The 16,636-nt window shown below is 38.1% G+C and overlaps 1 protein-coding gene across 7 annotated transcripts in view; it reads right to left on the reverse strand.

Annotated features, from left to right (window-relative positions):
* Positions 1 to 16,636, reverse strand: part of EGF (epidermal growth factor) — a 122,841-nt gene that overhangs the window by 73,869 nt on the left and 32,336 nt on the right. For 6 of the 7 annotated variants that reach the window (XR_008912987.1, XM_056803082.1, XM_056803083.1 and 3 more), the window contains exons 7-10: positions 11,099 to 11,221; positions 9,195 to 9,320; positions 4,509 to 4,648; positions 1,081 to 1,229 (exon numbers count right to left, since the gene is read on the reverse strand). Coding sequence is in view for 6 of the 7 variants with exons in the window: in XM_056803082.1 (XP_056659060.1) it covers positions 1,081 to 1,229; positions 4,509 to 4,648; positions 9,195 to 9,320; positions 11,099 to 11,221 (538 nt within the window). In the remaining variant the exon portion in view is untranslated. The remainder of the gene's footprint in view (positions 1 to 1,080; positions 1,230 to 4,508; positions 4,649 to 9,194; positions 9,321 to 11,098; positions 11,222 to 16,636) is intronic. The other variant, XM_056803079.1, reaches the window with a different exon arrangement.

The following is a 16,636-nucleotide window of genomic DNA, read 5'->3' on the forward strand; positions in this document are numbered from 1 at the left end:
TCAAGATCTTTTGGGATCCTGATTTTGTCATCTTGTGTGATGACACTAGCGGTCTGTCATCTTTGAATTTAATAAGTATGCCATCTATCCTTGCATCCAAGTCATTGATAAAAAATTTGAATAGACTAGAGATAGGATGCACAGAACTTTCCACCATAGACTGCCTTCCAAAGTGACACTGAATCATTCTTGGCTGAACTCTTTAGGTCCAATCATTCAATATGTTCCAAATTCACCCAAAGCTAGGTCATCTAGCTCCTATCTCTCCATCTTTCTGTAAAAATACTAAGAGTTAGGTAAATTCTCTCTAGAACTTTCCTTAGAAAGGAAATGAATTTTAATTTGGCATGCATGGTTCTTTATGAAGTCAACCTAATATTCTGTGATCACTGGTTCCTTTTCTACATTCAATAACCACCTTTTTAATAGCATGGTCTAAAAGCATATTCTAATTTCAAATTTCACCTCTTTTATGAATGCTGCCTTCCCTATTTGCCCTACTTGAAGTGATCTCTTGCCTGTTCGACTCCTATAGTACTTATTGACCACCATTCCAGTAAATCTTGTGCTAACTTGTGACATCTTGTATTGTCACTCAATTCAAGAAATATTTATTAAGTACTCACTTTGTGCCAGGCACTGTGCTAAATGCCACTATTTGTATATTGTTTCTTTGCCTTCCCAACCAGATTCTAAACTCTTTGGGGACATGAGACTAAGTTATGCTTTTTTTGTGCCTTCATAGTACCCTTCATGGTTCTGCGCAAATATGTGTTGACTTGATTACCTTGGTTTGACTTTACTCCATGACAAGATTTCCTTGGTGAATGAGCAATAATAATAATGAGCCTGGCTACTCTGGGTGCCCCCAGAATCACCCTCCCAACTCCATCTAGGGCTATTCCTTCCATATGGAGAGGGAAGATATTTCCTCTTTTCTCCACACTTAGAAGACAGAATAGTTATTGTGCCCCTCCATGCAAGGTCAAAAAGAAAATTGTCCATTTCAGCCTATCACATCATTTCCTGGTCTTTCTGTCCTACTTACTAAATGCAGAGGGGGGAAGGGGGAAAGCATACCCTCGGTCTGTCCAATAGAGTTTACGGTCAATCCAGTCCACAGCAAGACTTTCCGGTGTGTCTATTGCTTCCTGAATGAGTCTTTCACGCTTTGAGCCATCCATATTAGCTCTCTCTATCCACTTCAGTGTTGTGTGTGCAAAGTAAATCTACAAAAGAAAAAACAGGATTCTCTGTCTGATTTCTTTGTTTTATAAAAAAGTTGAAATGTGAGAATAATACGTTTTTAAATTCCTTTTCTTTTTTCTTTTTACTTTATGCCTATTTGCAAATTTGCTATTTTTGGCACGCTAATTCCATCCATTAATTAAGGATCTGATCTTTGAATTTCAATCTGTATTATTTCTACAACCTGCACATTCAAGCAATTAGTGAGAGATGAAATGTGAGCCCATAGCCTCTGCCTCTCAAGAACTGAACTGAGAATTGGAAAAATAGCCTTCTAGTTCCAGTTCTGCAATGAGCTCACATGGTGATCTTCTGTAAGTTACTTAACTCTTCTGTACTCAGAGGTCTGCTAGAGCCAGCTCAAGTCCTGACTAAAGAGAATCAATTGTTATATTTCCAATGTGAGAATTTATGTGTCAGAAACCAGCAAACACTGCGAAATTGGGCTTAATTTATTATTTTGTTGATTGCCTAAACTTAAGAAGGTGATAGAGAAAATGTTAATGCAACTAAACTTAAAAGTAAAGCATGCTTACTGCCCACCCCCTCCATCAGAAAACTTCTTGTTAAGTGTGTATCAGCACACCACTTTCTGTTCCTCATTTTCTCCATCCATAAAATAAGAGCTGGACAAGGTGATCTCTGAAGTCCTTTCTAGCTCTAAAATTCTACAACTTTCTCCCAAGTAATCCATCATGTCTTCAAAAAGATCCCACTGTGGGGTTCAGGGCTGAGATGTTCTTTTGCTACTGCAACAAACTCATGAGAAGGAATCCATAAATCATGACCCTAATTAGGATGGAGTGACTGTGTCTTTGTCCCAGGTATTAGATTTAGAGAAGCTGGACAGCACTTTCAATCCTTAAGCAGCTAGAAATAGCAGAGCTCATCAATAGAAATAATTCATTAAAATAGGAAGCTATGAAATCACAGATTGATCAAGTTCCTCTTATCCTCATGACCAGCATCCCAACTTTCTTTACCCACCCTTCCATTGCTCCAGGTATATCTTGTGATGTTTACCTGAAGCACACACACACACACACACACACACACCTTAGTTATAGCTCTGTTAGAACTGCTGAGTTAATAAACAAGAAAAGACTTTACCATTTTCCAGTAGGAAATACAGAATATTTGATTACTTCACTGTCACTATAGCCATCCTCAAATTATGACAACACCATCCAAAAGGAATATTGAATGTCAAATATTTAGTTTTTTTTAATTGAGGCGAAATCTTTAAATGATCATAAGCTGTAAAAGTCAGGAATCTCTTTGCTTATCTAGTGGGAAAATATTAGCCATATGCAAAAATATCATATATTAGCAAAGTATCAATCATCAGAGTTTTTGGAGTGTGTGCCTGGAGAGTGTAGTGGTTACTAGAGGTTACTTCCCTTGAAGTAAAGGAGATGACCAAGGGTAATGCAAACCACAGGGTATGCTAATACATTCTTTAGACACATTCTCTAGGCATCATAAACATTTGATCCTAGACTTATTTAAGTGGTTAATCTAGGTACAAAATTATTCATGGGAAGAAAGAAGGAAGAAAAAGATAGCTGATGATGCTTTATCACAGAAGTCTAATTTATAATATTAGTTACATATGGCTCTAATCCCAAATAAATTAAACCAGCACTGATTTGCCTCACTCTCTCATCCATTAACAGACTGCCTGGAATCATAAGAACTATTCTGTGTTGTTTTCCAATGCTAATTGGAAAGGTCAAGTTGCATACCAATCAATATTACAAAAATTGATTCCCTCTTGTCAACTCTATTTCATTCAACAAATATTTGCTAAGTTTCCCCTACCCTTAAATCCTTGTACTGTTTACTGAGGGATATAAAGAAAAAAGGAGAGATGAAATTTGAACTCTGTCTTCAAAGAGCTTACAATCCAGTGGCCCATGTCTTAACTTATACACAAGTAACAATTCTACATGACAAATGTGTAAGAGCTTTCTAAATTAATTAGCCACAGAGCAAAAATAATATTACCTATAGGACATCTAATGTGATAGAGAATCTCAATTGTCCCTTACGAAATTTTCCAAATGCAAGGTAATATTATTATACCAGAAGATATTTCCATTATTTGATACCTTAAAAATTGGTGATCTCATGTAGGCTCTGCTTCTAATGCTGTCAATATCAATATCAGAAGGTGACAAGATCTAATAGCCCATCCCTATGGCTATTTGGCTTATGAAAAGTCTGGGCACCAAACAATACCATGTCACTACCCCTTCTTATAACTGAATGTATTTTGATGGCTACATGCAGAATTTGTAGGGGCTATTCAGAGGATCATTTCCTTGAAACTAGAAAGGATTTCAGAGCCCACAATCTCATTTTACTGAGGCTTTCAAGAAAGGTGTTTGTTTTGTGTTTTTTTAAAAACCTTTACATTCCCTCTTAGAATCACTCCTGTGGCTCTAAGGCAGAAGAGCAGTAAGGGCTAGGAAATGGGACTTGCCCAGGGCCACACAGCTAAGAAGTATCTGAGGCCAGATTTGAACCTAGGACCTCCCGTCTCTAGGCCTGGCTCTCAATCTACTGACTTGCCCAGTTGCTCCTGAAAGGTGTTTAAATGACTATGACTTGCCCAAGATCACATGAGTGGTAAGAGTCCAGAGTCAAAATTTCAATCGAGGTCCTTTTTTTATTTTAAAGCTGTACTGCCTTGCCCTGCCAACTATTTTCCAAACAGCTATGTAACACATTCAGTAGACCAAGAAATATATGGATGAGTATTCAACAGATTAATTGCAATTGATATTACTATTATTTGACTATAATTGTTTGATTATTATTCATTGAGAATAATTAAAAGGTCGTTGAGAGCACATCCCTGTGAGATACACAAAGTATTCATGTTTCAAAATTGGGTAAGTCCTTCTGTAAGCCAAATGTGCATGATTCCCATACAATGAACCACAGTATTCATAGATTGCCACAATTAAAAGGAAGATAACTGTATCCACTCTTCCATATTGCCTCTTTTTATAAGGCTATTCAAAATGCATCTGGAAAGACTAAAATATCTATGGGGTAAAATATCTAAAATATCTGAGCCTCACGTCCCAATCAGTCATTTCCCAACATCTCAGTCCCTTCTCCTCCCCCCTTAGTCCAATGCACAATCAAGGTCACCTATTAGGATTAGGGGGGCAGAAGACACAAATCTTGAAAAAAGCACCACAGAGCTGTCCTCGCATCCCTTCCAAATCCTCTCCTTTTTAAAGCCTTACCTTATTTTCAACCGGATCATGATCTAAAGCTAAGACCACTCCCATCTGCCGGCTGAGCAGGCTTTCATAACTCGTCCCATCAAAGTGGATGCGTCGAATATCATGCATGTTGGCGAACAGCAAGAAGGGCTGCGGTCCTGCTAACCAAATTCCATTTGTGACTTCATTTGCTAGATAGCATCATATCTCTGAATTATGTCTTATACCTCTCCCCACTGACGAAAATTACATGCTTAGAGATTCATCCTTTAGACTAATCAAGCCCTCTGCAAATACGTTCATTTAATAGCTAGAATACATTTGCAATGCACCTTAGAGATTTTTTCTCATTTGATCCTCATAACAACCCCAGGAAGTAGATGCAATTATTATCCTCATAAAGAAACGGAGGCAGAGATTAAGAAACTTTTCCAGAATCACACAAGTATTGCCCTTTACTAACTGGCACTTATTTATCACTAATATTTACAGAGCACTTTACAAATATGATCTCATTTGATCCTTTCAACAATCCCAAGAGGTAGATGGAATTATTATCCCCATTTTACAGATAAAGGAACTGAGAAAGGGGTTAGGAGACTTGCCCAGGATCACACAGGTATCTCCTTTTAGTAACTAGCACTGATATATCACTTCAATGTTTGCAGAGCACTTTACAAATGTTATCTCATTTGATCCTCATATCAACCCTGAAAAGTAGCACTATTGAGATGATTAATGAAATAAGATATAATATACTCTATTAATATTGATTAATAAAATAGCTGTTATTAATCATATTATTTTTATGTTGGTGGTAATAACTAGCACTTAAATATCACTTTAATGTTTGCAAAGCACTTTACAGATATTATGTCATTTTATCCTCACGACAATATTGGAAGGAAGTACTATTGCTATTATTAATTTAATAATATGTAATATACAATATTGACATGTATTTAATAATAATCATTATCAATAACATTATTATTATGGTGCTATTGTTATCCTCATTTTATAAATACAGAAACTAAGACAGAGGTTATAAGACTTGTCCAGGATCACACAATTTTTTCTTTTAATAACTAGTACTTATATATGACCTTATTGTCTTCAGAGCTCTTTACAAAGATTATCTCATTTGATCCTCACAACAAACCTAGGAGGGAAGTGCTATTATTATGATTCAATAATATATAATATGCTCTTAATATTGATTAATGATATAATTATTTTTAATTATATTGTTATAGTGTTGTTATTATTATTCCCATTTTACAGATGAAGAAACTGAGTTAGAAGTTAAGTGAGTTAATTGACTTACCCAGGATCATACAGCTAGTAAGCATCTGGAGCCAGATTTGAACTCAGTTCTTCTTTGCTCCAGGTCAGGGCCCCCTGGCTACCCCTCAAATACACTTACTACTGAGAGGGAAGAACATACTTAGTCATTAATACTTCAAGGTGAATGAGTTGAAATGAGTCGTGGGATGGCTGAATGAATGAATGAGTTGGAAGAAGCTTCCAAAGTCACCTAGTTAAACCCCTGCCTGAAGAGGAATTGTTCTCTTTAATAGCCCTGATAAGGAATATTAAGTTATTAATATTAATATCCCTGATAAGGGATGTTCATGGCAAGTAGGTGGTGCAGTAGGGAGAGTGCCCATCCTGGAGTCAGTCAAAACCCAGTTTAGACACTTATTAGATGTATGACCCTGAACAAGCCACTTAATCCTCACAGCCTCAGTTACTCATCTATAAAATGAGCTGGAGAAGGAAATTGTGCTACTATCTGAATGGGATCTTGAAAAGTCAGTTATGACTAACAAATGAACAACAGCAAGGAACATTAGAGCTCCCAACCATAATCTTTCTGTGATGGAGAATTGACTGGCAACTGGAAAAGAAAAAGAACTGAGAGGGGAACCTGTCCCTAAAGGAGAGAAACACACACACACACACACACACACACACACACACACACACACACACCAATTGAGTAGGAGGCACCAAACACAATCCTGACTCCGTTCTGAATTTTGCCTGGGGCTTGTCCCATCTGCCACACATCATGCCTTGATGACAGTCTTGCCACCAAAGTTCTTAATAAACAAGTGACAGTGCCATGAAGGATCCTGGGGAATAGAAAAGGAGAAGGTCTTCTTTTTCTGTGGTTTTTAAACACAAGGAAGTTCACTTATCCAAGGTCACACAAAGTCAAGAGAAAAGCTAGTATTTAGACCTAGAGTCAAAGCTTGTTCTGTCTCAAGATGTGGCTTTCTTTTGAAACCTCCTATCTCCCTTTGTCTAGATTAGAATACATGAATATGGCCCCCTCCCAGTCTGGGCAACTTTGGGCAAGTGGACTAGAATATTCAATCACAAAAAGCTCCACAATTGCTTTTCATTTCCCAGATTTTGCCACAATGATGGGGATGCTGGTAAACTTTGAGGGAGGAACAAGGAACTCGGCAGAATCAGCACATTGTCCTCGATTATATTGTTAATAGGCCATCAGGAAATATCAGAACCATTTGGTATATGTCAGAGATTGTTAGGAATATTGATTGAAGAACTTCCGCAGGGGAAGATGGATGGATAGAGTGGAGAGAGCACTGGGTCTGGAACCAGGAAAACAAACTGGCTTTCAAATCTGGCCATAGACTCTAAAACACTGCTGGTGGAGTTGTGAATTGGTCCAACCATTCTGGAGGGCAATTTGGATCTATGCCCAAAGGGCGATAAAAGACTGTCTGCCCTTTGATCTAGTCATAACACTGCTGGGTTTGTACCCCAAAGAGATAATAAGGAAAAAGACTTGTACAAGAATATTCATAGCTGCACTCTTTGTGGTGGCAAAAAAATTGGAAAATGAGGGGATGCCCTTCAATTGGGGAATGGCTGAACAAATTGTGGTATATGTTGGTGATGGAATACTATTGTGCTCAAAGGAATAATAAAGTGGAGGAATTCCATGGAGACTGGAACAACCTCCAGGAAGTGATGCAGAACGAAAGGAGCAGAGCCAGGAGAACAATGTACACAGAGAGGGATACACTGTGGCACAATCAAATGTAATGGACTTCTCTACTAGCAGCAATGCAATGATCCTGAACAACCTGGAGGGATCTATGAGAAAGAATACTATTCACATCCAGAGAAAGAATTATGGGAGCAGAAATGCATTAGAAAAATAAGTGCTTGATCACATAGTGCAGTGGGGATATGACTAGGGATTTGATGTTAAAGAATCACACTACTACAAATATGAATAACATGGAAACAGGTTTTGAACAAAGATACATGTATAACCCAGTGGAACTGCTTGTTGGCTTTGGGAGAGAGGAAGAGAGGGAGAAGGAGGGAGGATTATGAATCATGTAACCATGGAAAAATATTCTAAATAAAAATTAAAAAGAAGAAAAAAAAGAGAAAAAAAACCCTTTCAAATCTGGTCATAGACACTAGCTTTGTGACCCTGGGCAAGGCACTTAACATCAGTTTGCCTCAGTTTCTCCATCTCCAAAATGGAGATAATTACAGTATTTGCCTCCCATTGTGAGGAACAAGTGAGATAATCATTGTAGATGTGCCTGGCACAGAGTAAGAGCTATGGAAATGTTAACTATTGTTATCATAAAATGAGATATTTGCAAAAGCACTTGGCACATAGTAGGCATTTAATACTTGCTTATTTCCTTATTTTGGAGGAAAAATTATCAACAAAGCAAAGCATTTCAACAGGAATGGAAGAGAAATTATCAGGCTCTTAATACAGTTTTTCCTAGGTGTTTAAAGCAAAACTAAACAATCAACAGAGCAAGTAGGTGACTCAGTGGATAGAGTACTAGTCTTGAAGGGAGGGAGTCCTAAATTTAAATCTGGCCTCAGACATGTTCAAGCTGTGTGACCCTGGGCAAGTCACTTAACTCTGTTGGTCTCAGTTTCCTCATGTGTGAAATGAGCTGGAAAAGAAAATGGGACACACACCCCCAAGCATCCTTGCCAAGAAAACCCCAAATGGATTCACAAAGAGTCAGACACAAACTGAATGAATAAAAATGACAACCAAACAATGAACAATTGTTTTTAAGTAGTGTCCAAAATATTGCCAGGACCTAGAGGACTTAATAGAGGAACTTATACCTGGGTCCTATAGAGGACCCTTTAACATAGACATCAATGGTCCTGGAGGCTTGGGGGCATTTGCTTCATTTTTTAAAAAACCCTTACCTTCCAGCTTGGAATCCATACTAAGTATTCATTCCAAGGCAGAAGAGCAATAAGAACTAGGCAATGGGAGATAAGTGACTTGCCCAGGGTCACAGAGCCAGAAAGTGTCCAAGGCCAGAGTCTTCCTCACTCCCATCCTGGCACCCTATCCACCGTGGCTTCAATGTGAGCTCTAAATTAATAATTTGGCAGTTGTGTAGAAAATGGAGTGGAGAGGGGAAAGACTGAAGGCAGGGAGGCTAATTAGAAGACTGCAGTAAAAAAAAGAGGTGATGGAGGTGATAAGTGTCTGGGCTACAAGTAGTTGTGGCATAAAGTACAGTCAATCAGCCTGTATTAAGTGCCTACTATGTGCCAGATAGGTGCTAAGGACAGAAAAGGTTATTGTTGGGAAAAGATGTTAAGTAGTTGAAATCAACAAGACCTTCCTCCCTCCATTCAAGTTCATTTTTCAGACCCAATGATACCAACCTGTAGCCTTGCATCTCTTTTGATCCTGCTGTAGCTCATAGCCAGGAAAGCAACCACATTCCCAAGACACTGGGCTTAAAGGGGTGCAAATCTGGCTGCATCCACCATTATCTAATGATGAACAACCTTTAAAAAGAACAATTTCAGTCTTAATTCTATGGTGTTCAAAAACTAAAAAGTGTCCTTCATTCATAAAATGCTAAAGATATAATTTTAATGACTTTCTCCTTTTCAAAATAGTTTATCACCTAAGTGGTACCAACTAACCTGGACCCTGCAAGATTCAATCAATTAATAAACATTTATTAAATACCTACTATGTGCCAATCACTGTACTAAGTAAGTGCTGGGGACACAATAAAAGGCAAAAGACAGTCCCTGCCCTCAAAGAGCTAACAATCTAATGGAGGAACTCACAATTTAAGGAGTTCAATCTTTTTTTTCGGCAATCAATTTTTGTAATCAGTATAGCGAGAAATCAAGCTGATTCCTCAGCGATCAAGAAGAGCAACACACAAAGTTCCAGTTCTTCAAGTCTCAGCTAAAGTCTCACCTTTTGCAAGACTTTCTAGTCCCCGCTAATGCTGGTACCTTCCCTCTAAAATTATCTTCATCTTGCTTCTCTAGACATCTTGCTTGTTACTAGTTACCTAGTTACTTGTAGGTTGTTTTCCCCCATTAGACAGTGAGCTCCTTGAGGGCAGGGACTGTTTTGCCTTTCTTTTTACACCCCAGTGCTTAGCATAGTGTCTGGCATTTGAAAAGGATTTAATTGATTCTAATTGACTTGACTTCCTTGAAACACTCTACCTCCAAATGGCTCATTCTTTTCTACTCCTGGAAGCCTACTGGAGAGCAGATACCCTGGCTGTAGTCTAGAACACTAGCTTAAATTTTTATCAGTTTCTGGGAGATAGCGTGGAGTATTGGACTTGGGGTCAGGAATACTCCTATATGCTAGATTACATTTATAAAGGGCTTTAAGTTTTGCAAATCACAAGACAAATGTTATCTCGTTTTCTCCTCACACCAACCCTGGAAGGAAAGTGCTATTATTTTTATTATTATTATTATTATTATTATTATTATTATTATTCCTATCTTACAGAAAAGGAAATCAAGGCAGGTAGAGATTAAGTGTGGTGGCCAGCTAGTGAGTGCCTGAGCCTAGATTTGAGATAAGGTCTTCTAGTACTCTATCCAATGTGAGACCTCATTTCAAATTCTTACTAGCTGTGATACCTTGGGCAAGCACTTAACCTCTCTGTGCCTCAGCTTGCTGATCTGTAAAATGAGAGGATTGGACTTAGAGGTCCTTTTCAGTTTTAAATCTACAATCCTAGGACCTTTCCTTTCCCCAGGGGCCATACTCTTCTGATTTCATGAATCTTACATCTATCTTTCTCCATTTCCTCTTGTCAGTGAACCAAGATGGAGATTCAAATATGATTCAACCAGAACTAAGGCTCTTCCTTTTCTGTTTTTGAATCATAACCAGTCTCCCTCCAATATTTACCTCTACATAAACTAAGCTAAAAAAGAGGAGAGATGAGAAGGCTGAAGGCGAAAGTCAAGTGGGAGTTACATATTCCATAAACAAATTACTTAAGATCTACCATTTAACAACTCTTCATCCCAATAAGCTGTAGGTCTACTTTAGGGATGAGAAAATCAAAGTTTTTTTTTTTTATCTTTACCTTCTGACTTAGAATCAATACTAAGTATCAGTTCCAATGCAGAAGTGAAATAAGAGCTATGCAAGGGGGTTAAGTGACTTGCCCAAGGTCACATAGCTAGAACGTGTCTTTAGACCTCCCATCTTCAGATGTTGCTCTCTATAGACTGAGTCACCTAGCAGCTCTGCAAGCTAATGTCTTAAATCCAATCTAGTTGAACATATTTACCAATGCATGTTTTTCCATCTTTCTCAAGCACTGATCCTTCAGGACAAAAACACGTGGGACCATCTGATGTCATGACACATCCATGGCTGCAGCCAGTGTTGTTGCTTACACAGGAAACTAGCTCTAGTTTGAGAGAGAAGATTATAGTTAGTGTTCCATCAAGCTGACTGCTATTTATTTAAAATCAGTGACTAGGAAACCACAAGGGCTTTTCTTTCTTTTTTTTTAAACTCTTCCCTTCCATCTTGGAATCAATACTGTGTAAGGGCTAGGCAATGAGGGTTAGGTGACTTGCCCAGGGTCACACACCTAGGAAGTGTCTGAGGCCAGATTTGAACCCAGGACCTCCCATCTCTAGGCCTGGCTCTCAATCCAAAGAGCTACCCAGCTGCCCCTCACAAAGGCTTTTCTGAAAAAATCTGAGTTAAATAAAGGACAGATCATTTACAACTACTACAGTTAGGGTAGGTTTAAAAAGAAAGGGAATATTTATATTTAAATATATTAAAGAAGGACTTTTGGAACTATAAATTCTTTTGATTTCCTTTAAGTTATTCTTCTCTCAAATACTGCTGTTTTTTAAACCCTTACCTTTCATCTTGGAATCAATATTTCATATTGGTTTCAAGGCAGAAAAGTGAGAAGGGCAAGACAACAGGGGTTAAGTGACTTGCCCAGGATCACACAGCTAGGAAGTGTCTGAGGCCAAATTTGAACCCAGGACCTCCTGCCTGTAGCCACCTCGCTGCCCCCTCAAATACTGCTTTTATAATCATTAGTCATTATATATTTAATTCTAAAAGTTTTTATTTATAAATTTATTAATACTAATATGTAATCAATAATCAATAAATCTAACTTAATAAAATTATTGGTTAGATTAATTAAAGCAAAATTAATTTTAGATTTTAAATTAAAAAATAATCAAATAAATTAATAAAACTTAATAATTAATATTAATAATATATATTTTATTGAATAATCATTAGTCATTTTAATAATCATCAGGCAGTTATGGTATTTGTCAATATGGCTGAAATCTGCCAGGCTTACTCTTCTGGGCCTTTTCAAGGCCATAGCGATATTATTCCTGCAGTAGACGATAGCTGATATTTTATGACATTATTGCTCATTTGGAGGCATGATCCTCCCCAATAATAGCCATGGAATTCTGAGATGGCAGAGACTATTTAATGATGATGAGCCCCTCATGTGTTTTTCCCTGAACTACTCTCCCAACACCATCTCCTCCATAGCTGCTGTGGCTACATTTTTGCCCAAGAGTGGAAAAATTGGTTCCTGAGGGAAGTCTGGCTTCACCTCCCTCCTGCCACAAGTGTTCCACTTTGCAACTTTCTTTCCCTTTCTTGATTCTCCTCCTAGTTTGCTCCTCCGACCTCCGGGATTCTTCCTAAGCCAAAGAAGATGCAATTCTAAGTGTTGCCATTATTATTTATTAATTTCAGTCATGTCCCATCTTCTGGGACTCCATTTTGGAGTTTTCATAGCAAAATACTGGAATGGTTTGTTATTTCCTTCTCCAAGCTTATTTGACAGATGACAAATGGAAGTAAATAGGTTCAAATGACTTGCCTAGGGCCACACAGCTAATCTGAAGCTTGATTTGAACTCATGAACCATGAAGAAGTCTTCTGATTCCATGCCCAGTGCTCTCTCCACTGCACCACCTGGCAACTCTGAGTAGCTTTGCTATTTCACACAGCCTTATTTTGTTTTAATTAAAACAAATTTGGGTATCAAATCTCCCTTTTAAAAAATCCCTTGCTTTCTATCTTTAAAGCAACACTCACTCTCAGTTCCAAGACAGAAGAGCAGTAAGGATTAGACAACTGGGGTTAAGTGATTTACCCAATGTCACATTTAAGTGGCTGGGATCAAAATTGAATCCAACACCTCCTTTCTCCAGACCTGGCCCTCTATTCACTTAGCAATATAGGTGCCCCTAAGTGTCAAGTCTCCCTTGAACTATAAGACAAACATAAATATAACATCATAATTTTTTAAATTCTTCCCTGACGTCTTAGAGTCAATAAGTATCAGGTCCAAGGCAGAAGAGCGGTAAAGGGTAGGCAATGGAAGTTAAGTGACTTGCCCAGGGTCACACAGCTATGAAGTGCCTGAAATCAGATTTGAACCCATGACCTCCCATCTCTAGGTCTGGCACTCAACCCAATGAGCCAGCTGCCCCCTTAACATCATAATTTTTAACTTTTTTTTCCAAACCTAAGCAACTCATACAATCACAGATTTAGAACAGGAAGGGATCTTAGAAGCCACATAATCTAATCACCCCCATTTGTAGATGAGGAAGCCCAGAGACTTGCCCAAGGTCACATGGGCAATTAGTGGCAGAAATTGGATCCAAAAAGAATTAGAAAGAGAAATTCCATTCAAAACCTAGACAATATAAAATACTTGGGAATCTATCTGCCGAGACAAACACAGGAACTATATGAACACAACTACAAAACACTCTCTACACAGCTAAAACTAGACTTGAGCAATTGGAAAAACAGCAACTGCTCATGGGTAGGACGAGCTAATATAATGAAAATGACCATCCTACCCAAACTTATTTCTCTATTTAGTGCCATACCCATTGAACTTCCAAAAAACTTTTTTATTGAATTAGAAAAAACCATAACAAAGTTCATTTGGAAGAACAAAGGATCAAGGATATCCAGGGAAATAATGGAAAAAAATACAAAGGAAGGTGGTCTTGCAGTCCCAGATCTCAAACTATACTATAAAGCAGTGGTCATCAAAACAATTTGGTACTGGCTAAAAGACAGAAAGGAGGATCAGTGGAATAGACTTGGGGTAAATTATCTCAGCAAGACAGTCTATGATAAGCCCAAAGATTCCATCTTTGGGGACAAAAATCCACTATTTGATAAAAACTGCTGGGGAAATTGGAAGACAGTGTGGGAGATTAAGTTTGGATCAACACCTCACACCCTACACCAAAATAAACTCAGAATGGGTGAATGACTTGAACATAAAGAAGGAAACTATAAGCAAATTAGATGAACACAGAATAGTATATATGTCAGACCTTTGGGACAGGGAAGCTTTTAGAACCAAGCAAGACTTAGAAAGAGTCACAAAATGTAAAATAAATAATTTTGACTACATCAAATTAAAAAGTTTTTGTACAAACAAAACCAATGTAACTAAAATCAGAAGGGAAGCAACAAATTGGGAAACAATCTTCATAAAAACTTCTGACAAAGGTTTAATTACTCAAATTTACAAAGAGCTAAATCAATTATACAAAAAATCAAGCCATTCTCCAATTGATAAATGGGTAAGGGACATGAACAGGCAATTTTCAGCCAAAGAAATCAAAACTATTAATAAGCATATGAAAAAGTGTTCTAAATCTCTGATAATCAGAGAGATGCAAATAAAACAACTCTGAGGTATCACCAAACACATAGCAGATTGGCTAACATGACAGCTATGGAAAGTAATGAATGCTGGAGGGGATGTGGCAAAGTAGGGACATTAATGCATTGCTGGTGGAGTTGTGAATTGATCCAACCATTCTGGAGGGCAATTTGGAACTAAAGACTGTCTGCCCTTTGATCCAGCCATAGCACTGTTGGTTTTGTACCCCAAAGAGATAATAAGGGAAAAGACTTGTACAAGAATATTCATAGTTGAGCTCTTTGTGGTGGCCAAAAATTGGAAAATGAGGGGATGCCCTTCAATTGGGGAATGGCTGAACAAATTGTGGTATATGTTGGTGATGGAATACTATTGTGCTAAAAGGAATAATAAAGTGGAGGAATTCCATGGAGACTGGAACAACCTCCAGGAAGTGATGCAGAGTGAAAGGAGCAGAACCAGAGAACATTGTACATAGAGACTGATACACTGTGGTACAATCGAAGGTAAGGGACTTCTCCATTAGTGCAATGTCCCTGAACAATCTGCAGGGATCTAGGAGAAAAAACACTAGCCACAAGCAGAGGACAAACGGTGGGAGTAAAAACACCAAGGAAAGGCAACTGCTTGACTACAGGGGTTGAGGGGATATGATTGAGGAGGGACTCTAAATGAACACCCCAATGCAAATACCAACAACATGGAAATGGGTTCGGATCAAGGACACATGTGATACCCAGAGGAATCATGTGTCAGCTATGGAAGGGGTGGTGGAAGTGGGGGGAGGAAAAGAAAATGATCTTTGTTTCCAATGAATAATGTTTGAAAAGTGACCAAATAAAATAATGTTTAACAGGAAAAAAAAAAGAATTATTATTCTGCAAATTATCAAGACTTTTCTACATAGATGAAGTTGTAGTTCATGATCAATGGATTATCTAGCACGTTAAAGACCAGATGCTTTTATTTAAAACTCTGCATGAACCATGACTTGACTGGAGTATGGCCACATCTCTTTCCTTTTCCTTTGTAATTCTTGTCCACATTTTACTCTAAATCCCCCCTGCTAAATATCTCCCCAGAATACTGGATGCTTTCCTCTTGATTTCAGTTGGCTTTTTGTCCCCTTTATCTCAAGAATAGCAGGGTACCCACTTGAGTTGCCCATCTAATATCTTGTTTGTTTTCTTTTCATTTTATCTCTAGGGCACCAGGGTATCACTCTGGTTTCCCACCATATTATCTTTCATGACTAGTCTGTTTCATTTCCTGGTCATACATAACCTCAGTGTTACCCTTCACTCCATTTACTGAATGCAAGTCATCACTGCTAACACACTGAAACCTCCTTATGCCTAATATGTGTCTTTCCTTTGGATTATTTGTAATTTTAACTCTAATGAGCTCATGGTGTCCCGTAAGTCCCAGTTGGAAGGCATCTCTGGGAAGATTATTGCTGCCAAAGAGATGAGTAGCCACAAGTAGTTTGGGATCATGAAAAGCATATCTAATTGCCATACAATCAAGCCCAAGATGGTGGAATGGAAATGGAATTAGAATTGGTGTTAGAGGACCTGTGTCCAAATTTCCACCCTATAAATTACTACCATTCTAGTAATCTTATGCAACCACTTAATTTACTGGGGATCAGTTTCTTTCTTCTGTAAAATGAAGGGAGTTGAACTGGATGACTGCTAAGACCATAACAACTCTAAATCTATGCCCTTCCTCCTCCTTCTCACTATCCATTGGTAATCTTGTCCAAGGTACACATGGTGATAGATTATGAGTTGTTTCTCTTACTGCAAAGGAAAGGGAAGAGAATCAACATTTATTAAGCACCAACTAGATGCTCACACATTGCACTAAGTGCTTTACATACACCATCTCATCTGATCCTTACAACGACCCTATGAGGTAGTTGGTATTATTCTTCCTGTTTGTTTGTTGTTTTTTTTTACAGCTAAGTATAAGGGCAGGTCGCAAAGGGAAAGAGGGAACTGAAAGAGGAGATGATTGACAGCAAAGACAGTTGGTAGCAGAGGATGCTGGGATAGAAAAACGGACATAAGGGAGTGAATCCTTAGCTGGCTCAGCCAAAACTGTAAAGATTATTTATGAACAGAC

This window comes from Monodelphis domestica, chromosome 6, assembly GCF_027887165.1.
Source record: "Monodelphis domestica isolate mMonDom1 chromosome 6, mMonDom1.pri, whole genome shotgun sequence".
In the NCBI taxonomy this organism is placed as follows: Eukaryota; Metazoa; Chordata; class Mammalia; order Didelphimorphia; family Didelphidae; genus Monodelphis; species Monodelphis domestica.